The sequence below is a fragment of the Bombus fervidus genome, chromosome 14 (genome assembly GCF_041682495.2).
Source record: "Bombus fervidus isolate BK054 chromosome 14, iyBomFerv1, whole genome shotgun sequence".
Taxonomy (NCBI): Eukaryota; Metazoa; Arthropoda; class Insecta; order Hymenoptera; family Apidae; genus Bombus; species Bombus fervidus.
Genome location: NC_091530.1, coordinates 6999240 through 7022731, shown reverse-complemented (window position 1 = coordinate 7022731; position 23492 = coordinate 6999240). Strand labels below are relative to the sequence as shown.

General features: G+C 33.9%; 4 protein-coding genes across 8 annotated transcripts; 2 read left to right on the top strand and 2 right to left on the bottom strand.

Annotated features, from left to right (window-relative positions):
* Positions 1-119: 119 nt before the first annotated feature.
* On the bottom strand, positions 120-3919 carry LOC139994443 (uncharacterized). 2 transcript variants are annotated; one of them, XM_072017087.1, is made up of 4 exons: positions 3533-3919; positions 3176-3411; positions 2458-3086; positions 120-2391 (listed from the first exon to the last, which is right to left on the bottom strand). In XM_072017087.1, the coding sequence occupies exons 3-4, from the start codon at positions 3043-3045 to the stop codon at positions 688-690; spliced, it is 2292 nt and encodes a 763-aa protein (XP_071873188.1). In that variant the 5' UTR covers positions 3046-3086; positions 3176-3411; positions 3533-3919; the 3' UTR covers positions 120-687. The 2 variants fall into 2 exon arrangements, with proteins under 2 accessions (XP_071873188.1, XP_071873187.1); XM_072017086.1 differs by having other exon boundaries at positions 2458-3411.
* Positions 3920-4052: 133 nt separating this feature from the next.
* LOC139994451 (minor histocompatibility antigen H13) lies at positions 4053-7662 on the top strand. Of its 3 annotated transcripts, XM_072017103.1 has the most exons (7): positions 4053-4187; positions 4297-4557; positions 5115-5225; positions 5282-5385; positions 5462-5636; positions 5711-6204; positions 6289-7662. In XM_072017103.1, the coding sequence occupies exons 2-7, from the start codon at positions 4366-4368 to the stop codon at positions 6365-6367; spliced, it is 1155 nt and encodes a 384-aa protein (XP_071873204.1). In that variant the 5' UTR covers positions 4053-4187; positions 4297-4365; the 3' UTR covers positions 6368-7662. The 3 variants fall into 3 exon arrangements, with proteins under 3 accessions (XP_071873204.1, XP_071873203.1, XP_071873205.1); XM_072017102.1 differs by lacking the exon at positions 4053-4187 and having other exon boundaries at positions 4238-4557; XM_072017104.1 differs by lacking the exon at positions 4053-4187 and having other exon boundaries at positions 4240-4557; positions 5303-5385.
* On the bottom strand, positions 7329-8468 carry LOC139994455 (proteasome subunit beta type-2). The gene is made up of 3 exons (XM_072017108.1): positions 8250-8468; positions 7682-8038; positions 7329-7572 (listed from the first exon to the last, which is right to left on the bottom strand). Exons 1-3 carry the CDS (start codon positions 8338-8340, stop codon positions 7397-7399), a joined length of 624 nt encoding a protein of 207 aa, XP_071873209.1. The 5' UTR covers positions 8341-8468; the 3' UTR covers positions 7329-7396.
* Positions 8469-13311: 4843 nt separating this feature from the next.
* Positions 13312-23417, top strand: LOC139994454 (uncharacterized). Of its 2 annotated transcripts, XM_072017106.1 has the most exons (7): positions 13312-13701; positions 16354-16552; positions 17254-17493; positions 20014-20100; positions 20866-20997; positions 21076-21227; positions 21795-23417. In XM_072017106.1, the coding sequence occupies exons 2-7, from the start codon at positions 16355-16357 to the stop codon at positions 21919-21921; spliced, it is 936 nt and encodes a 311-aa protein (XP_071873207.1). In that variant the 5' UTR covers positions 13312-13701; position 16354; the 3' UTR covers positions 21922-23417. The 2 variants fall into 2 exon arrangements, with proteins under 2 accessions (XP_071873207.1, XP_071873208.1); XM_072017107.1 differs by lacking the exon at positions 20014-20100 and having other exon boundaries at positions 13350-13701.
* Positions 23418-23492: the final 75 nt, after the last annotated feature.

The following is a 23492-nucleotide window of genomic DNA, read 5'->3' as shown; positions in this document are numbered from 1 at the left end:
ATATTTCAAGGGCCACACAATAATTTTTTTGGAATAAGAGATGGGGCAACTTATAGGGCAACATATTGATTTACTTGGAGTATACAAATGCTCTTCGTAGAATAAAAGTACTTACTATATATTTTTTAAAATAATATTTATTTAAAAAAACAACACAATTGATCTCATTGAACATAGAACTTCTTAGAATACATACATATGTAAATTTTAAAAATTTGATCTTGATTTAGGAATTCATCTTCTATATTTGTACAATTATAATTTTTAGATTGAAATATGATAGAAAAAGTAAAAAAAGAACTTATGATACTGATTAGTAAAAATACAGAGGGCGTACATTAAAATATGTAGCTGTATTCTTTTGAAACTCTGATTGTTGGTACCAGTCCTAATTTATTTAGGACATGGGGCATCTTTTTTTTCAAAAGAATAAAGCTGTTAAGCATTTGAAGCTCTTTACGAGATATAAAAATATCTGAAGTCTATAAGTATACACCAATTACATATATGATTACAAAAACAATTGTTTCGAAGTTAATCAAAAAGAAGTAGAGTTATCATAGATTAAAAATGGAAGCTTCTAATGTCAACTTCTTTTTACTAACGATATACGTAAGATTCAGTTTGGATAGTTTCATATTGAAACAATTCTATTCTATCTTTTACAAAACAATTACTTTATACTGTTTACTCTTTATTTTTCGTATGAAGACGCATATGTTTCTTTAGATTATCGAGTCTATTACATCGTCGATCACAGAAATCGCATTGATAAGGCATTAAATTGCTATGCACTACTACATGACCATTTAAGTGACTAATCTGTTTGAACCGTTTTTCACAAATAGTACAAACGTATGGTCTTTCGTTCATATGAGCTGATGCAATGTGGGTTTGTAAATTTGTTTTCCTTACAAACGTAGCTTTGCATACATCGCATTCAAATGGCCTTACATTTGCATGAATGGCCAAGTGAGATTTAAGCACGTTTTTATGTTTAAAATTTTTCTCGCATAAATGACACTGAAATGGGCGTTCGTCGTTGTGTACCTTTTTATGAACGGATAGATGAGCGAGCTGCTTGAACATTTTCGCACAAATCTCGCACTGATAAGTGCGTCCATCTTCATGTGCAGCACTTATATGCCGACGCAAAGTATCAGCTAAAGTATATCTTTTTCCGCAAATTTTACAGCGGAACGGACGCTCGTTCGTATGAGTCATTAGATGCCCGTTTAGATTTCTTTTTTCAAGAAACCGTGCACCACATACATCGCATTGATAAGGTTTTTCTCCATTGTGAACATACATGTGTTTTTTCAAAGAATTCGAAAGACTAAATCTCTTTTTGCAGACCGAACATTCGAATTTTCGTTCTCCCGTGTGTACCAACATATGAGACTTCACGTGTCCCGCTTGTTTGAATCTTTTCCCACAAACTTTGCATGGGAATTGACGTTCATGAGAATGAGTAAGTATGTGTCGTTCCAAAACGCTTTTGGTGGTAAACACCTTTTTACAGTTATCACATTCGAACAAACGGAAAGTCTCTTTAGTTTTTGAAATGTAATGTCCTTTATGCGATTGAGCATGGATCTTCAGCGAACCTAAAGAGTCGAATTTCACTCCGCAAACCGCACAATGGAAAGACCGATAATCTTTATGCGTTAATGAATGTTGGCTAAGATGACCCAATTGCTTAAAACTCTTATTACAAATTAAACAAATGTAGGGTCTTTCGTTCGTGTGAGATCGCATATGCCTTTTTAATACACTAGGAAAGTTAAACTTTTGATTACAATATGAACATTCCAAAGTTGGATCTCCATTTATTTTCATTGGACGATTGTCTGCAGCAATTTTCTTCCTTTCCTTGAGAAGACTTAAACTCTTTGTTGCCTTTGTACAATCATTTACTTCATTTGATTGTGTTTCATTGGCATTTAATTGTGAGAAATTTCTTAATTTAGATGCTTTTGTGTCTAATGTTGTTTCATCTTGAGAGTCTTTACTTCTTCTACTTCTGGTCAGACTGGATAATTTACTTTGTCTATGAGATTGCCTCATATGTTTTTCATATAAGCTTAGAACATGAAATGTTTTGTTGCATAGTTTACATTCGAACTTTTTCCCCTTTATATGTGTTCTCATATGATTTTTTAAGTGACCAGGTTTCATGTATTGTTTCTTGCAGATTTTACATCTTAAATTGATTTGATTCTCTGCATTTGATGCCTTGTCATCTATTCCCAATTCATCCTCAAATACTGAATCTTCTGTATGCATGTTCAAAGGTTCACTCTTAACATTCACAAAATTAAAACCAGGAGTGCTTCTTTGAAATTCACCCCTGACTTCATTGCAAGAATCTTCACTCTCACAATCATTTAACTGACGAATTAAAATAATGATCAATAACATATATATGAATAACTATATTATTAATAATATACTTACGCTATCTACATCTCTGTTTGCAAAGGTGGGCTCATCTATAAGCTGCTGCATATCTTCTTCCTTAACTTCATCTTCTTTGTTGGGTAAGAGGCTAATCCATTCTTCTTCTGTCCATACATTATCTCTTAAATTTATTACATTAATTTGTTTTTGGAATTCTTCATGTACATTTTTCCCAAATAATATATCATATGGAATTTTTCCATTTTCACAACGAAATGTTGAATTTTGAAAAATTTGTATATGTTTCAAAGCTTCGTACCATGTTTTCGTTGGATTTTCTTCTACCCAACATTCAAGTAAAGTTTTAAAATCTCTACTCTGTTCACTGTTCTCAGTGATTTCTCCATGGAGTATTATGAAATCTTTCCACAAAAGACGTATCTCTTGCACAACTTCTTCAGCAAATTTGCGTCCATTGCTGCTTTGTAAGACCTGTGGTGCTCCGATAATAGCCAGTATGTCTAACAGTTTTACAGCTACTTCATTTGCTGTATTTCCATGTAAACCTTTCAACACAACAAATCTGGATACTTGATCCTCGTAGACAAGGAAATACTTGTAATTACAAGTTAATTGTATTGGCATATCTATTACATCAATTTGTCCTCTATGATACAACTTTTTGTCTGTGGTATTATAAAGTGAATTCATGTTTTCAATTTTCAAATAATTTATGATTCTTTCAGAGAGATTTAAAAACTATGAGATTTTATACCTTGTTATTTAAAAGAAAAAGATCTATTTATCAGGAATAATATCTATAAACAATTTATCACAACTTATAAATATATGCTTTCTTCAGAGGTAAAAAGTTAAGTACCTCTTGGTAAATATTTATTTCATGTTTTAGAGATTTAATACTGATTCTTTCCAATGACAAATTAAATGTTTTCCTCGATACATTTTTTGCTTTTAGTGTATCCATTGTTCACTTTTTTAACTCATTGGTATCTGTTAAAAAAGTAAAAAATTTAATACTTTTAGAAATAAAATATTATAAATGCATATATGCATTGTGCTTTCTCAAAAAAGAAAGGAAACAGTTATAGTCTTTATTAAATATAAAACATACCATATAATAATTCATTATCATTTGCGTACGGAGAACAAATTTCTTCTTGTACATGTGAATAAAGTTAATATATAATCAAACAAAATTTACATTTTCTTTTAAGTATAAAATGATACAGACTTTTAACCTATATAATTCCTTATGAGATTCAGTTCATTTTTAAATTATAGAACTTTATGTCCATTTTCTATTGGAAGCTGCTAACATTGTATTATTTTTACGTGACAACGGAGAAAAATACACGTTTTTCTGTTTGTCCATTTAATAATTAATGTTCACTACACAATCGTAAACTCTTGTTTGTCATTTTCATAGCGAGTTCTCATCGCCTCATTGAACCAATGCTTGACGGTACCAGTGAAGGCACGGCTGTATTGGAGATAATGTTTATTTGTCCACGTGTCAGGATATCTAAAGGTTGGTTTTTAATCATATATTCTGTCGTAAACAAAACACAATTAATCTATTATAATATTGTCATTACTAATCAAATTGAACATTTCGCCTGAAGAATTAAAAAACTTATAAGAAATATAAAAAATTTTTATTCGGCAGATAATTATCATCGATCATTACATATATAAATACAAAATAGATCACAAAAAAATAAAAACGAGCTATTTCGCTATGTTATTGTTAATTAATTACTTAAGTTGTAAGTTTCTTTATTACATAAATGTAATTTTTTTATTTGTTCAGTAGCTTACTGAGTTTAATAGTAACATGATATGACGTTTATCCATCTTTGAATTATTTTTTCGAAGATTTTTTTTGAAGTCGTGTCACAAATTGTAACTACACATTACACATACAGTCGAATTAATAAGTCCAAGATGGCAAGCGAGGTAAACGAAATTGCTGTTCAAGCGAGTGAAAATATAACAGAGAATAATGAAGCGATTACTGGAAGAATATCATCGACATCTGAGGGAATGGTTCTTGCTTATGGAAGCTTGATAATTATGGCCATTTTACCTATCTTCTTTGGTAGTTACCGAGCTGTTAGACACCATAAGGAGCAGCAGGTTAGCCACGCGTTTGACATATGTTTTATACGCGTATGTCGGACAAATTCTTCGAACTTTCTAATAATTAACTGCTTAATTTTCATTAATTCATAATATTCAAATGATAATCTTATATTGCATAGAATATCTTTTTTTATTATCATTAGATGATATTTAATGAGTTTACAGGTTGATAACTATAAAGTATTTAATTGGAGACCAGAAAATCATAGTAATGTAAATCAATTCACTGCTGCTATTTTTCATAAAATAGTCTTCAATTATTGTTATAAAAAATTCATTATACTTTCTCAAGTCATGAAGACATATCACAACACAGAATAAAGTTTTGCTTATAACCTAATTATAATTTTACTACTATAATTTATTGCTTAATTAATTACGAAACTAGAGGGACTATACTGTGTAAAAGTTGAAATATGTGACTAAATTCAAATTTTCAAAATGTTGACATATACCACTATGATTTTTAAATTAATTAGCATTAAGATGTAGCATTTTAAAATTGTTATTAAATGTTCTGTAGCATGTAGTGCTTTTATATTTTTTTATAGCAACAATGTAAAAAAAGTGGAGAACAACCAGACACAATGTCACGCAAGGAAGCAGCAATATTTCCTTTCATTTCTAGTATTACATTAGTTGGTCTATATTTATTATATAAGGTAAAAGGTGTTAAATGAATGGTCTTTGTATAAAGAGTTTATCTAATCCACATTAGAGTTATATCAATGTTTTTCAGATATTTGCCAAGGAATTTGTTAATCAAATTCTGGCTGCCTATTTTTTTTTCTTAGGAATCTTAGCCTTGTGTCACCTTACGAGGTATAAATAGTTTCTGATTTATTGAAATATATGTAGTTAGTGTTATTGAAATTACATATTATGACTTTGATTGCAGTCCATTAATTTCATCATTGGTACCTGCTGCAATACCAAAAACTCAGTATCATATATCATTCACTAAAGGAGAAGGTGATAAGTCAGAACATATTATTAATTACAAATTTAATCTTCATGATATTGTTTGTCTAACATGCTGTTCACTTGTTGGAACTTGGTATCTTTTAAAAAAGGTACTAGATATTAAACAAAATTTTCTTTGGTAAAAGTGTACCTCAAGTCAAAATAATTTTTTTAAATTTTACAGCATTGGATTGCCAATAATTTATTTGGAATCGCGTTTGCGATTAATGGAGTTGAATTACTACATGTGAACAATGTTCCAACAGGATGTATTTTGCTTTGCGGACTCTTGTTTTATGATGCATTTTGGGTGTTTGGTACAGATGTAATGGTAACAGTCGCGAGATCGTTCGAAGTACCAATTAAATTAGTGTTCCCTCAAGATATATTAGAGAAAGGACTTACAGCCAGCAATTTTGCTATGCTGGGTTTAGGTGACATTGTTTTACCAGGGATTTTCATTGCTCTTCTATTACGGTTCGACAATAGTTTAAGTAGAAAGACAAATGTGTATTTCTACTCGACATTCTTCGCATATTTCATGGGATTACTAGCGACGATGCTGATTATGCATTTATTTAATCACGCACAACCGGCTCTGTTATATCTAGTACCCGCTTGTTTGGGTACTCCTGTACTTTTGGCATTGGCTAAGGGTGACTTAAAAGCATTATTTTCGTATGTATCTATAAGTGTTTCACTTATATGTTTCTACTTGAAATTGTTTTAAACAATAGATTATAAATTACTAATCTTTTTCAGTTACGAAGATCATCCAGTTATTCCAAAACAAACAGAACAAACTGCACAAACGCAAGTAGAAACGAAGAAGGACACATAATATTCGTATTTAAGGTGATCAATGTAACAAAACTGTCAGCATTATTATTATGCTGTTATCGTTTCAAATTTATCGTATATAGGGAAAGAAATGATAGTTTCTCTTATGCTCAAGCTGTACAATCATGAAATTTAAAAGTATCAACAACATATGTAATTATATCTTACATAAACATTGTGAGATATAATTTTATGCTCGGTTCAAATTTAGTTGGCATTCATACATTCAAATTCGACTGAATTGATGATTCGTAACTTATTTTGTATTTATATTCTTTTTCATAAATGCCAATATACATATATAGAAAAGTTAATGTCAATAATTTATAGATAAATCATTCAAGAGCGAAAGCAAAAAGAAAAAGTAGTATTTTTTTTAGATAAATTGTTCCTTTGTAAACAAAATTTTAAATAAGAATTTATATTAATACGCATATTACAATTGTGAATTAGTTTTTATTGGATCAGAGGACCTGAAAGAAGGAAATAATTAGAATAGAAAATTAGGTTGGAATTTTCTATTTCTGTATAAAATACGACTTTTACCCTATTATGAATGACTAGATTGAATTCCTATTCCAATAGATTTATAGTCTACAACATATGTTATATTTTATTAGAGGTGTGGATTACTTAAATAAATTATAAATTATAATACAATTTTTCACATGCACAATTCGAAAAAATGATTACAAAAATTCAAATAATTTCTTGATTTGTCGTTAGTAACTTCTTTTTCCATTTCTAATTTTGTTAAATATATACAATTTTTCTATAATATAACAATATTTTAATTGACAAAGTTTATTTAAAAAATGGATTTTATAAAGCGTGTTTAGTTGGAAAAATTTGTGAACATCGAAAACATAATAAAACTACATTTTTTCATTTATTCATTCTATCTTTTTTAAGTGATCGCCTATAGGTTTTCTATTCAAAAAGCAGTGATTAGCGATATTACCTCATTTTAAAACATTTATTCTTTGAATTGCAAATAATATTACAAATAGTATGAATAAAAATAGATACTTTATGCCTTATCAGCATCTTCAATAGCCAAGTTCTTTGCTGTGATAGGTTCCAATTCTTTTATACCTTCCTTAGATACCTTTTGTACCTTAAAATTTGGAAGATTAACTATTAATCGCTTGTGTATTTCCCGGACACATTTTTTCAATAGTATGTATGCTTCTTCTTCCGTTGAATCTGTAATATAGAATAATGTATGCAGCATCTTTTGATAAAAAATTTGTATTAATAATACCATATACAAAATAAACATTAATATAAATTTGATCTTAATAGTCTTTCTTACCATATTTGTGATATCTATCTAAAATGGAAAGGGAGAAAAAGCCTCCATAGCCATGTGCCGCATAGGGCACTTTAACACATGATGCTAGATAATCAATGAAGTACAATTCTGGTCCACTATTTACATCATAGCCAGCCATTAATAAATTGACAAAATATGGTGTTCTACTTCTAAGATAATCTGCTAAGTTTCTTCTGGTGAATAAAGCAGCTGCTTTTGGAGATAATTCATAGCCATTTCTCATTTTGTAAAGTTGTATATTTTTTCCTATATATTCTGAAAATTGTGTAGTATCCCCAGATTCTCCAGATACTGCCATAATAAGCTTATCAGACATTTTGTGAATTTTTTCTTCATCTGAAGTAACAGAATCAACGAAATATATAAAGTGGCTTGCATTTACTATGTAAATATCTTATAATTACAAATAGATATATATCAATGCTTTAAATTACAAATACAGATAAATTTGATACTTCAATAATATTTGTAACAGGAAATTAATAATAAAACAAATAATTTATCTGGAAGTATTTTTTAGGTTGTAATCAACTGTTTAATTTCTTACCGTTTTTCATAACCATAATAGATTGAGCTGTAGTCATATCAGCCGCAACTAAAACAAAATCTTTAAATTGTATTCCGATTAAACATTCCATTTTTAGAAATAATCCTTTCTACTGTTTTGAGTGCAATTGCAACACGACTAAACAACACCAAAATCTGCCTGTCACGAACTATGAGGTTAGGATCGCAACTGTTAAAGTAAAGTAACGCGGCGGTCATCAATGTCTTACATGTTCAATGACAAAAAAGTTGGTAACCGCAAACAGGTTCCTTTCTGCTAGCTGAGAAGAATTCTGTCATCGATAATGATTATCTAGATTTACTAGATTTTACCTGGTTTCACATTTTATTTTTATTTTCACCTATTTCTACTTCATGACTTCAAACTTCTTAAAATATTTATAATCTTAAAATATGTACAATTGTAAATATGTACAATTTTTTCTTCTTTAAAACTTTCGTTTTCTATATAAATGCATTTATTTTAATGAAGTTAATTTATTTCCTTTTTTATAGAACTCTTTAGAAGAGTAACTTAGTCTACGGTTTAGAACTAAAGGCAGTGCTAGATCAAAATCTGTAATTCAATTTCCACTTTTAAAAATCTAATATTCATTTCATTATCATCGTGTGATGGGAACTTACAAGTTTTTGGTTCATTTTCGCATGAGAAGAGTTGTTTTAGCTTTATCGGTGGTGCAACGGAATCAAATTATTATAAAATTACACAATTACACAAATTATTAAACGGAAAATTATGAATTCATTGCAAAATTATACATTTATTGTAAAATTGCAAATTGTATTGAATAAAACAATCTTATTTTGCAAATGAACGAAGCGTTTAATCATTTAAAATCTTCACATTCATCAAAAGCTTTCTTATTAATAGCGGAAGTAGATTGCCATTATCTTTATTTCATTCATCATTCATCATTCATTGTTAAAGATATTAGGCATCTGTTAAAGGTTAAGGATATGAATCTTAATAAATATAATCTCGCAAACCTGAATAAAAGCTCTACATATATAGTATATTAGCAAGGGAATATAATATTACAAAAATATTTCTATAAAAGTAGCTACATGTATATGTTGAAATATCACTCTAATTATTATATTTTTTTAATGAGAAGGATATCTTTAAACATCCAATAAAACAATACACCATTATTTTTAATATGAAATTCATAGATCATTTTTCATTAGAATGAATTGCAAAGCAACAATTATTATGCACCGTGCAAGAAAAGGGAGGCAGAATACAAATGATAGAATACATTCAACGATTCCCGCTATCCTGTCACTTTGTATGTCAAGTAGCTGTAATAGATATTCTACCAGTATGTAATACAAAATGAAATTCGTTTGCCACGAAGTACCCATAAAAATGAATTTCTGAGTTAATTTTTTGAAATTATATTATCCGATTTATATTTTCCGCTTACCTTAGCTGTTTTACTTTTCACCCCGTATATTATTTCTTTTTCCTCTAATTATGTTTTTTAAGTTGTCTTGCACCTAACTGTACTTTTTTCTTGTTAAAATTTTTTCAAATCCCAGAAAGTTATGGATGAATCGTTAGTGATATTAATCATGTACGTCTTTTTATTTCAAATTTATAATAAAATTTTTCTGAAAAGATTTAAAGTCGTTTTATTAAAATGAGAGCGAGATCGTCATCCAAAAGTTTCATTCATACTGTGAAGATCGTTTGCAGCGAAAGTTTATTTCGAAACAAAATATAAAGATAATACATGCACTATAAATAAATATTATACGTAAGTAAAAGGTATATTGAATTCTCGATGTAGTAGGATTGAATTTATTAAAGGATAATTATAATCTTGGCAAACGGTTACGAAAGAAATTGACAGAGAGGCAAACAGAAATGACTGGTTCACGCTCGTTAATGTACCATTGCATTTCTGTGTCAGTGGTAAAGGTCTAATAGCGGACTGGATCTCCTATTCTTTTCAGCTTTATTATAGACGCCGGAACACCAATAATTTTCCCAGGTTCGTTCGGGAGGAACGAGCGTGATGCCATTCGTGCACGGGACACGGCATTTCAGACAGAAGCGAAGCTTAGCCTACAAAAATTTGAAAAGCTACATTGAAGCGAAGCGTGCACATATGAATTACCGTTTCTTTGTATCTAAAACACGCTAACGAACGTTCAAACAGTTCCAGTTACTAGAAACATCGGATTTTTTCCTGAGATTCCAATTTATCGAAAAAGTGCGCCTTTAGGTATACTGGCTTTCTACTTTTCAGCGGAATCTACCTTACCGATGGTACTGATACTAATATTAAACAGATAAAGAATGTAGTTTTTTTAAGTTATTCAGAAAGTGAACAAATGTTTAGAAAGTAAAAAAGTTCTAGTAGAAAACGTTAATGACGTTTCGTACATACAGGCAATATTTCATTTCTAATGGCATCGATTTACGAGAAAAATTGGGACCGTAAAAGTTGCAACGGATTCTCGCGTGGTACTAAACCTATGTGGATTATTGAATAAATTTGAATTTGCGTATTGTGTTTTTCTGTAAATAATCTTCGTACTTAATATCTTTCTTTGATTCTATATCTTCCTAAGTATTTTATTTTTCTTTTTTTTTTACAAAATTCATGGCAAACACTTCCCTTTGTCAAAATATTAAACCGAAGACGTTCTTTTTATTCGCTCTAATTGACACAAGAAGTAGGAAGAAAGGAAAGAAGGAATTAGTACTTCTGATGGATCTTTTACTTCTACGAAAGAATTAGTTCACCTTGTTGAAGGTCGTTTGTTAGTCCCGTTACATTACTATCCATCTATGACGTATATAGATATAATGTACACCGTGTTCAACGAACAACGTTTTAAGTATCTAATAATACTTCGATCTTGAAATTTTTGGAACAAATCTGAAAATATTTAGCAGCTACAAGATATTTAACGTAAGTGTGTACTTCGTAGAGCCTGTAAAAGTAGTTTAATCATCCATACTCGAGATATCTATCCAAGCTGTATACTAATTTTTATAAAATATATATATATGTAAATTCTATAGAATTCAAACTACCCGCCAACCGACATTTTTACTTTTGCTTTGTTTTAGCGGCAGCCATGTTACCGAATAGATTAGATCACACGAGAAGAACGGTAATTTAGGGTTTAGAAAATCGATTCTCGATTAGTAACATTTGTACGACAGGTAAAATCTATAATAGATTTATTATTAACTGTTATTGTATATAATCTAATTTATTCCCAAAATAAACTCGATTTTCCAGAATCGACCGTCTTATTTACCAAGGATTTATGTTATTATATATATATATATGTATATAACGGCGGATTTAACCCTTTGGGGGCACTGAGGTAAATCAAATTTAAAAGAAGTTTATCCAGACCAAACGGATGCCTGTTAAACCAATAGAAAATTGATATTTACGTCTCTAAACGATCTCTTCAATTTCAATCTCTAAATGATCTTTATCCTCCGGGTAATCTGTCGCAAGGTACGCACGATACGATGGTCAGTGTAGAATCGTCTTCAAAACTGTCATGGTAAGCGAGTCCCGTTCGATTCAATTGTTTTTCATGAATTCTAGTAAACGCAAGGGTCCTCCACAACACTTCAGAATTCAACATGGAGCGCTCGATGGCCGTCTCGAACATTCTATACGTGTTGAATCAACAGAAATCGTACCAGCCAAACTAAAATCATTGTCCCAGTCTTACCAACAAACGTATTTTATGTAATTTCAAAGATCGTTCATTAAGCTTGTCGACAGCCACCTCCCGCCCCCCATAGCTTTCTGGGGTTTACAGCGTCATTAGATCCGCCCCCGATTGTTCTAATGAAATTCCTCTATCGAATTTCTTTCACAGAACGTCCGAAAATTGTACACCGGTAGACCACTGATCAAAAGTATCAAAGAACGATGAAACGTTGAAAATCGAATATATGTATGTAAGTACGTTCACCGAAGGTCCGACTTATTTTTTTCGCGAATTGCAGGTCGCTCTTATACGCGGTGATTAGCGAGATGCTCCTAATAAGAAGACACGACTCCAGCATCCCGCTACTGAAACAGTTATGATGAATCGCGACCGCCTAGTCTAGGGTGCACGCAACGCAAAATGGGCCTTCAAGAAGAAAAGGAAAGCCTCCGGTCGTGGACGAGCGAATGGGTCAATCCAACGATCGATCGTAGTTTTATTTCGCGTCCAATTCGTTTGGCTGATATTGGTGCGAACAGGATATTCTAATATTCCCCGACACCTTCGACTACATCGACCTTCTTTAGATAAATAAGCGATAAAGTTTCCAACATCTTTTATACGTTTATTTTAGAAATCCTTCGTGTGGTTCTTATTGGAAAGAACTAATGACACGATACAGTCGGAGAACGGTTGAAAAGTTTATCTCATTCACTGGCGTACGATACGTTTGCATTCTAACTGGCCTGTGTTAACCGTCTTGATAAACGCGACGGAATCGAGGAAAACAAGAAAGCTCGGAAGGATGTCGCAAGTAGGTAGAAAAATTATTCCATTGGAAAGAAAAAACCGCTAGCGTCGATGATTTTTACGGTCTCGTGGAATTTGCATTTTCGAGTAAACAGTCGTGACTGGACACTCTCATCACTCTATTTTGTATTTGTACTTCTATAAATTGCTATTGAAGAAATGTAACGCGACCAGAGATCTGTTTCACGTATTGAACGTTATGATGCTACACTTTGGATATTTTATATATTTCTATTTGTTTCTTTTACTGTAGGCTCAGAGCCTATTACAAGCAGATCGATTGGATTTTTACTTCCAGTTTCTTATAGTACAGCAGATTCTTCCATCGGATTCCTAATTCTTATATAATGTTGCTATTCTGTTTTATTTCTCTTAACGGTTAATTAGTAACTAGTATCTTGTACATCTATGCGCTATAATCTTGTTCTGAAATTTCCCATAGATGCATAAATATCCACGTTCTAGCCATGGCAGAGCTACGTTTCAGAATGATATAGCAGGAGTTCAGTTCCGGACAGTCGCAAATTATAATTAAGCTACGAGATGTATCCTTTGAACTTTGTCAGAAATAATTTCAGTAATCAATGAAGCAAAACATAGGGAAAGAGGGAAAACTCGGTAACCGAACGTTCGTTCGTACAATGTTTTGTGCGAGAGTATTCGATCGCGATAAAAGGCTGGTGGAATGTCGAAACCGTAAAATCTGGACGAAAAGTATTCGAAAAGTAGACCTTCGGGATCGACAGCGAAGAGAAGCGGCAGAGGATTGGTCCGTTCCATTGAAAATAGTGCCAAAGGTGTGTGGTCATTGGCCGTGCGGCTTACCCCCACGTGAATCCGCAAGCTATATAGAACACCTCGCGTAGAATTTCATCTTCAGATCTGAAAGTCAGTGTCAAGGAAGTCAGTGTCTACCTGGAAGTAACGAAGTAAGTACCTTACAGTTTTCCCAGATACATCGACACTCGCATATCACACGTTACTTTCCTCCGATTACTGCGATTTAACGTTCAAATTATCGAAATTCTCTCGTACGATCGTTCAACGAACTCTTCCATTTTTTTCCAGTTCCAATTCTGACAGATCATTTTGCATTCGTACTTACATCGTTTGGACCCGTGGGAATATAATTTCAAAAGCTCGGTTCGATTGCTCTTTCAATGAAAACAATTTTAAGCACGATTTATAACACTTGTTCCATGGTCGAGAGTATCGACGTTCGATGTAAGAGCATCGAATATGGAAGATTCTTTCTGTCGTGTTAGAAATCGACGATACGCGAGCGAATTCGACGAGCTAGGAACGAGTTGCAAATGCCTTTTACAGATGCCGGCTACAGTTAGAAATCGTTCGCGATTTTTCCGCCGCGGCAGGTACCGTTTTCGAGAGGCGTGGCTTCACGCTATGTCTTTTCTATTTGCTTTCGAAAACCATTCCTTGGAATTCCTCTATTCACTTATGCTCTATCATTGAATCTAAGAAACGAACGAAACGTTTTTTTTAATTCTTTCTTTATCTATGAATAATCATCGCCAAAGCACAAAAGTGTTCCTTAATTCTTTCTTTTATTTGTACCGTATATTGTTATATGTCGATGGTACTCAATTTTCCACTTTAATTTCTTCGAACATTTATCAGGAACTTGTTCAACTCTCTTTTTAATTACCCAGGGAGATCGGATTTCTATGATTTCCTCTTGCTGGGCAACGTTCTTCCTCTTATTTTTTTATTTATTTATTTTTCTTCCTCAACTAACCAACCGGTACAGTCGAGGACGAGGAAGACGTCAGTAGGTCGCGACCGCGTTTTCAGGTAACGGTACCTGCCGGGTTCAACAAACCGGTAGCTTCGATCGAGAAGTGGGCTACTTGGTGCTGCCAGGATGACCTTAACCGCTTTGACACACTTTCCTGTCGCTCGATGCGTCGTTCCTCCGCTTTACGCCAGTACCATTCCGCTTTATTCGTTTCGCGTGCGCGCGATCGCTTCGTTTTTTCCTCACCAATGCTCCGAGGCTCAAGATCAAGGTTATCGATACCGGACTACCTAGATGAACATAGCCTTCCATCGAGATCACGGAACCATCTAGATCCTACGATCCTCTTTTTGTATTAATTAAGAACATGTAGAATTTTCTCTGGCCGCTATGTCTTTCTTTCTATATTATATGGTATAAAAAATAAGGAAAAATTATTTTCCGCTCCGGTTACCAGGTACTTCTGGTTGAATATTTGTAACCGATAGATTGACAAAGTGCAGTTGCATTTACGGGAAGTTTAAAAGCAAGAATATAGAAAATTTCCAAAGTGCGATTGTATGATTATTTTCATTCATATTGAATTTTCATTCTCCAGATTTAGATACAAAAATGTAAAAAGTATCCAAAGTATGATAATCGTTGCAGTATTTAGAAGATGGGTAAAATCTTTATTTGAATTTCGTTCCTTTTAATCATATTTCTAAGGGTATGAATTTGTATGGTTATTTTCATTCATATTGAATTTTCATTCTCCAGATTTAGATACAAAAATGTAAAAAGTATCCAAAGTACGATACTCGTTGCAGTATTTAGAAGATGGGTAAAATCTTTATTTGAATTTCGTTCCTTTTAATCATATTTCTAAGGGTATGAATTTGTATGATTATTTTCATTCATATTGAATTTTCATTCACCAGGTTTAGATACCAAAATGTAAAAAGTATCCAAGCTATTATATTTCTTCGTAGCACATAAAAGATGAAAAAAATCTCTATTTAAATTTCATTTTTGGTAATTGTGTTCATAAGAGTGTGAATCTGTATAAACATTCACGATTTAGTAATCGACGTCGAAGATTATTTTCATTTGTTTGTAAGTTTGGTTCTGGAAATTTTGAGAGAGCTTGTAGTTATTATAGTATTCATTCAATCATTCAAAGGAAAGTAGATAGATGAATAAATTGAAGACCGGAAGCTGCGACATATTTGGAGCGTGAATCGATATAGTGAATTCGAATTCCTCTTGATTCGGTTCTACGTTCTTGTTTTCTCTTTTGAGTCATTCGATGCTGGAGAGAGCGTGGCGTCAGTTATATTTACGCGTAATTAAGGACTCTCTTCCTTGAGAGAGCATATAATTGTTTAAAGGAAAGGAGGTAGAAAAATAAATTCAGTTCTGTTGTTGCCTCCTTTCATCGTCAAAAGTCTCTTATTGTACAACTTTAACTTTATTTTAAATATTATTTTATGTTAAATATTCTCTTAAAATATTAAAAGCCTCTTCAATTTTCACCTTTGCAATATTGAGAGCAAGATTGAAACATACAAATCCGAGGATCGTAGCAGCGTTAAGAGCGGAAGCTGCGACATTTCTTTGATTCCATATAAAGAGTTTGAAACCTTCTTGAAATTCGGCTCTCCATCCGTGTTTTCTCTTTTGAGTCATTCGATGTTAGAGAAAGAGGGAGAGAGAGAGAGAGAGAGAGAGAGAGAGAGAGAGAGCGAGAGTGTTGCATCAGATTTATTACAGTTCCTCGTGATTAAGGACTCTTTTTCCTAATTTATCATCGACGATGATGAAGAAGGTTGAATTTTCTTTTCAGAATGAAATACAATCAGTACGTGTCGCTATGCTTGGTGGCGCTTGTTCTTGGACAAGCAGCATCACTGCCACAGCATCCTCAATATCCGCAACAGTTCCAACAGCAGGTGAGGGACGAGAGGAAATTCGCGGAGAAGCCAAACGCCATGAAGAAGGTCGCCCTCGATGACCTGGATGACATCAGCACCAATCAGATTCAAGTAAACTATTAGAAACATTTCCTAATTTTTTTTTTAAATCGATACGCTATGTATTTTAGTAACTCTTTGGTACAAAACGTTTTTTACCATATCGCCAACAGTCTTCTATCCCACAGTGTATACATACATATGTTATTAGACAGCGAATTTTTATGCAGATTCATATTTTTCAGAATATACTTAAAAAAAAAAGAAAAATAGGAATTTTCTTGGTAGAAAATTACGTTGTCTTACTCTCACACTTCTTATTTTGTAAACTTTCTTTTGTCCATTACTATACATATGTAGTATACAATAATAATAATTAACATCATCAGTTATAATCATAGTAGGTTGTCCATGAAAGTCTTTTTCGCTTTACAAGAAAGTAAAGATTTACAACATTCTCTTTCTTTTTATATTATTTTATTGAATTATGTATGACCTATTTTGCAGTGATAAGAAAGAAAATACATAATTCAATATGATCCAAAGTAATTTGCCATAAGTCAAAGTACGATTCATTTTGTAGTAATAGTATAAAACACATAATTCAATGAAATAATATAAAAGAAAAAATGTTGTGCATCTGTTATTTCCTTGTAAAACGAAAGGAATTTTTGAGACAACCTGATATTTATTTCTTCTCATGCAAATTGATTCATTTCGAACTTCCATTTTCTCGACTTTAGACTAAACGTTTCTCCGTTTTGTTGCAACAGGAAGGTAGTAGTACCGGGTTTTCGTGGTCGAACATGCTGAGCATGCTGATGCAGATGCTCTTAGGGCAAACAGGCGGTGTAGCCGGTCCAAGCAAAAACGAGATCGATGATGGAGCACCAGCCAGTCCTTGGGCAAATTTACTGTCAGTAGGACTCAGGGTGCTCACCGCTCTTCTAGGAGGTCCTCAACAACCTGTCGATGGTATCGACAAGGTTGACAACCAGAGCAGCCCCATGCAGGTACTCTTGCAACAACATCACACACTTCTTCCCTTTGATTACGGTCATTTCCGCTTCCACGTCAAATATCGTAGAATCTTCAGACCTTCTATTACCTAAAAATCAAACGTATCATTTTTTAGGTATTTTCATGCTGCGATATGTTTCTTGATAACATACAGCGTGTTTTATTAATCGGTAGGGGGATGGTTGTACGTGAAAAAATAAGTCGAAAATATAGAATATAATTTCTTCAGGCGGCGCTTTGTTTTTGAGAAAATCGAATTTGAAAATTTGCTTGGTGTCGGGGAATAATCTACTAATTGTTTATTGAATATGAATAAACGATCGTCAGGAGATTATTGTATATGCGAAGATAAATGAAAAATGTGGCTTAAGTGGATAAACTTTCCACGTTTAAAGCCTCGTTTTCACGGAATTAGAGCTTGATCGTCTCTAGTTAAAAATTTAGCTTCGTACAGGCGTGTGACGAATTTCCAAAATTATTTTCCCTCGAAACAAAATTTTATTCTACATTTTCGACTAATTCTCGCGTGTAGAATCAATTTCCTGCTGCTTATTCGCTATCGTTCGGCCCGCAATTAGCGAAGTTCGGGTATAGCTGACGACTTTTGAAACTCGATTTTCTCGAAAACAAAACGACGTACGAACAAAGTTTCCTTTATGTCTTCGACTTATTTTTTCACTCAGAATCATTCCCCTTTGTACCATGATTATTGGAAAACTTTGTATACTTGATTGGAATTAATATTGGACATGTTCGCGACTAAGAAACAGAGTTAGAAAGCAATCGGAGGGTTACTTGAAACGGTTTCGCGCAACAGGAACAGCGAGTTTCCGAGACTTTCATCTTGATTCGGGTCGCGTAACGAAAGCAAGCATAAGCTGAACTGACTGTACCGCGAGAACCGATCTGGGTCAAACACATTGTAGGCTCAACTGAATTATTCCATGGTAATAGCCACTCATATAGCTTTATAGAACTTTTTGTAGAATTTTTTTTTCAAATTCTAGTAGAATTTTGTCTACGATTTGATGTATTTACCATGGAATCGTTCGATCGACCCCTCCTTTCGTAGTATTTTGTCTAGATTCCAGAAACGCTGTACATTTGAATAGCTAAGGTTCGCTATCCACGAAGCGTCGCTTCATAGACGCGTATTAGCGCGTTGATACCAACAGTGAAATGAGACTTTACCATGCATCGGTAAGCAGCTTTCGTCAGACATGTTACAATGTACGTAGATCTGTATCGGCGGATCTTTATCGAAACTATTTCGTATCGACGCAGGAATTAAGATACCGAATACGATTTTGTAGAAAATAAATTTCCTCTCGAGGAGAATCTTTAATTTTGTATTTTTTTATAATCGACACATCGATCAATTTATGATCGGCGATAGTCCGATCGATGACGTCAATACCGGAGTTGGAAAATAATCGGACATTTTGAAACATGTATTTCAACGTAGGTTAAAACTGATGTAGATTTCGTGAAAGCTGAGTGTTGATGTATTATTACATATTTTTTCGATGTGCAGACCGAACTTCAGCACGGTCGTCGTAAATCAACGTGCGCCTGAACAGCGGCAAACCGCTTTTGCGTGTTCTTGTCATGACGACAAGTGTTTAACATTTTCAGTAGCGTACGTTGCAGCTGTAAATGGATGTAGTGACATAGGACGAAAGCGAGTTTCTCGCCGCTCGACATTTGAGATGTATCGTCATGTCTAATAGACTACGCTTACGTTTCTATGAAGCAACGCTTCGTGGACAGCGGGCCTAAATTAGAATTAGTAGCACGTCTACGCTGTAAACTGTACATCGCTGAGCATGAAACGGAACACGGAGAGACGTTCGTCTTTCTCCTAAAAAAATATTCGTTTAGAATTCGAGAAGAAGAGATCGCTGTTTTTCTATCTATGATGGAACGTGTCGTTCGTGCACGCATTGTAAAATAATATCGTCGCTTCTACGTCCTCTTACTTTTGTACGCAATTTTTTTTAAAAGAGAAATCACAACGACGTACGAGTCGTTTGTCGACACGAGCTGTTACTTCCCTTAACGAGCTCCACTGTCTCCTATTGCAATTAAGGGGACCCTGGATACGTTAACGATCTTCACGTTTTCTAAACGACTTAATTTCCCTTTCGATCCGGTTTCGATCCAGGTTCGTTCTCTTTCGTTCGACACTTTTTAAAAATATTCTATGAATTCTAACCTAAAATAATGTCTTTTAGAATTATCAATGGATTTAACTTCGGTCTAACTTCCTTCCTTACCGTTCGACGAAATATTTATTTAATTCTAAAATTGTAAAGTATTATAGAATAGTTTCTTAATTTTAGCGTAATAATTTTTTAAATTGTCAACGAATGAAGATCGTACGTTGCTGTGATTTAGTGTAAATTATAGAATATAATCTGTTGCTTGGGGCAACGTTACAGACTCGATCTCCTTTGTAAATATATCATCAGAGACTGTTAACTTAGAGCACATGGCTGGTGTCGGTTGTTTAGGGCATTTTGACTGCGGTGCTGGGCGCGTTTCTAGGACAGGGCAGAGACCCCGATCAGGTTGCTGTCATGGCTAAAAACGCTTCCGAGGTTAGTACCTGATCGAACACATTGTACATGAATGATTTCACTCCTTCTGTCTCTTTTTCTAATTGACGTTTCGTCAAAAGATACACCAGAATATAGACTATGGATATTTATACGAAATACATATTTTTCTAAATAACTAAAGAAGCAGAGTATTCTACTTTGGATATTTTACATATCTTCGTATATGTGTTTTATATGCATTTAATATGCATTCTATACATTTTTTTTTATTTTTTGCCTTTCGTCATGCGTCCTGCTAAGCTATTAACAAGTAACTACAATTACATGTATTCTATAAATATGAATAAATAATTAATTAGTTATTAGTACATTTTTATATACTTGCATAGGCGGTGCAAAAGATTTATCTCCTTTAGGAAACTTAGAGCATTTTCCACATTGTGTTCTCCTATTGGTTAGAAGCGATTGCATATCGTTGGGTATTAGCAAAGTAGACATACGCTGGTGCTGTTGGTGTTGCGATACTCACGGGGTTCAGCACTCTGTTCTACGTACTTTTTGTATCTTTGAATTCCTCACAGATGCATAAAAATCCACAGTCTATTTATCGCATCCAAATTTTAGAATGAAGTTTTTGTGAAAAATTTTATTAAGATCAACGACAGAGGAATTGACGAAGCGTCGATAAGCTAAAATAAAATAAAAAGTACGCTTCCCACGAGTAGTATAATGCTTTTGCTCTGTCGATATTGCCTAGTATTATAATTCTTACACGCATTTAATGGATCAATTTCTCCGAAACAGTTCATTAGCATAGTGATCAATCTTCTGGACGCGTTGAAGACCTCGTTCTCTCATCGTTCCCTGGCAGCTAGATCTATGGGAAGACGAGACACGGTTTCAGAAGCCGCAGTCGCCTCCATTTCCATGCTCAAGGTACTTGAAAATATAATTTTTTTGTATAAACCTACTCTGTTTTTATCCGTTCTGAGATTAACGCGATTTTCATTTTAGGGCTACATGAGGTCAGTGAAGTCATTTAATAACGTTGGTCGTGCGGAAGATGAAGGTCAACGAGGCTGCGCCGAAAGAGCCCTCTGCGAGGCCAGTGCAGAGTGTGTTGCAGATGCTCAGGGGACATCTTCTATCTTCTGTCAACTTGGATCGTAAGTGCCTCTATTTTTCTCGTAGTGTTCTTCCAATTGAGAAGATTTCTGGAAAGAATATATATAGTAAGTATATATATAGGCGACGAATGTTTCTCTAGTTAAATATTTGAATTATTCTATAAACGTATAAAAGAACAAAGTTCTTCAATTCGTCGCGCTGACACATTTCATTTCTAAATTTTCAAATTTCCAACGTTTAAAATTCTCAAGTTTCTAAATTTACAAGTCTTCAAATTCTCGACCTTTTAAATCCTGTAATTCTTATATTTTTACATTCTTAGGGTTCCAGAGTTGAAAAGCTTCAGAATTTCAAATTAACAGTTGACACAAAGCAATTAAAACTCAGGTATCACAGTAGTTAGGAAGAGTACAAAATATTAAAAGTACTTTTGACACAATCTACCTAACTCGTCATTTTGTCTTATGGACTGGATTCCCAGAAAGCTTCTCGATTGTGAATCTACATAACATTAATAACGAAAACAGTGATTGATCGACACTGACAAACAACATAATACTTGCAATAATAAACGAGTAATAAATAAAATTTCTTACATTTCCAAGGTACGCGACAAGTTACCTGCTCCAAAGGCAGAGCGGAGTAGGTTTCGAAGCACTGTATGAAGCAGGTCGACGTGGACGCACCGGTGAAGACTGCAGAACCCTGTTCATGGACTGCAACGCCGTATGAAAACCCTTTTCGATTCCTTCAAGTACGATTTAGACTCTCTGCGACGCGACTAACACCGCACTCGGTTATTTCTACTTTCTCTAAATTAATCTCAACGAGGAATTCCGTTTAAAATGATCGTTTCTTCGTTAAAAGTTTCTCTATTAACTTTTGGAGTGTCTTGGCCGGGTGTGTCGTGTGCCGAAGTTTAAATCGCACCGATGGAAGAGTAGCTTTATACGCGAGAACCGTGTCGAGACCAAACCAGAATGGTAATCCTCTTCTCGAAGCTCTCGTTCGACGAACTCGCCTCATCGATCGACCAATTTTAAATTGAAACAATTAGAACCGAGACTAAGTCGAAGCGAAATTATAACGAAAGTAAGATCCGATCAGAATTGACGAAATCATAGGTTTTATTGATCGATTAACGATCTATTCTTAATACATTGTTAACCAGTCACGAGTAAACTTGTGTTTACACGTACGGATGTTGTGGCTGGTGATACAAGCGTTCATCTTTGGGTAAAATATCAAGCGGCATGCATCAGTGTTTGCATAAAATAGCCAGTGAACAGTGTGTTAATTTATTGGTCGATCAACGTGTCCGATAGCGTTGCTATTATTTGATCGATAATCCGTAACGATTGACAAAACTCTCCGAGTTCTCTGGGATGTGGAAACGTTCCTGGCGGATCCTGCGAGTTCATTTACATAAAAGGAGTTCGCGACAGAGAGGAATACGCGTGAGAAGAGGCCGTGCACGAAAGAATGGCGAGAGTATAATACACTTTAAAGTAGATGTAGACTGAATGAGATTCCAGGACCTGGACGAACTGTGTACCGTTTGGACAGGTCTCTACGACAATCACGATATTTATTTCTATTTATTGAACCTAGTGGACATAGAGTTAGCCCGTAGTCGAGACTCGAACAGCTACCACGCAAAGGGAGGACCCGTCCTTTTCCTTGAAAATCAATTATCGAACGTTAATTGTAATATCTGCATTGTTAATCTCTGTTTGAATTGAATCTGCGTTTTCTTTTTGCCACGATCCGAGTCGACATCTTCAATATTTAATCTCTAGCTTGTTCGCATTTAGCGAGACAGTTTCTTCGTTTCGGGGAGGAAGACGAGCTTTAAGTTGTCGGATGTTTTACGTTTGGTAAATCAGATTGACGAGTTTCTTCGAATCTTTTTCTGGCTTGTTTCAATGGTATTCGAGGAAATTCGTACGTTGGAATGCCCCTCCCTAGTTTTCTTTTTTACGAGTTAACGTCTCAGGATATTGTGTTTGTTTTATCACCCGCTCAAAATTATCTATTGTATATAGGTATTATATATGTATACACATAAACACACACACAAACAAACAAACAAACACACGGGTGGAGTTTTTTCACAATAGCCACGTTCTATTTAGCTCAGTTAGCGTATCTCTTAGACGTAAGTTGTATGTATGATGTGCGGTACGATGATATCTCAATTGAAATTAATAAACGGTCTTATTGATAAATCTTAGTCCTCAAAATCCTTCACAATCCTTAGTCCTTCAATTATAAATGTTCTCCTTTAACAAATTTTTCCGTCA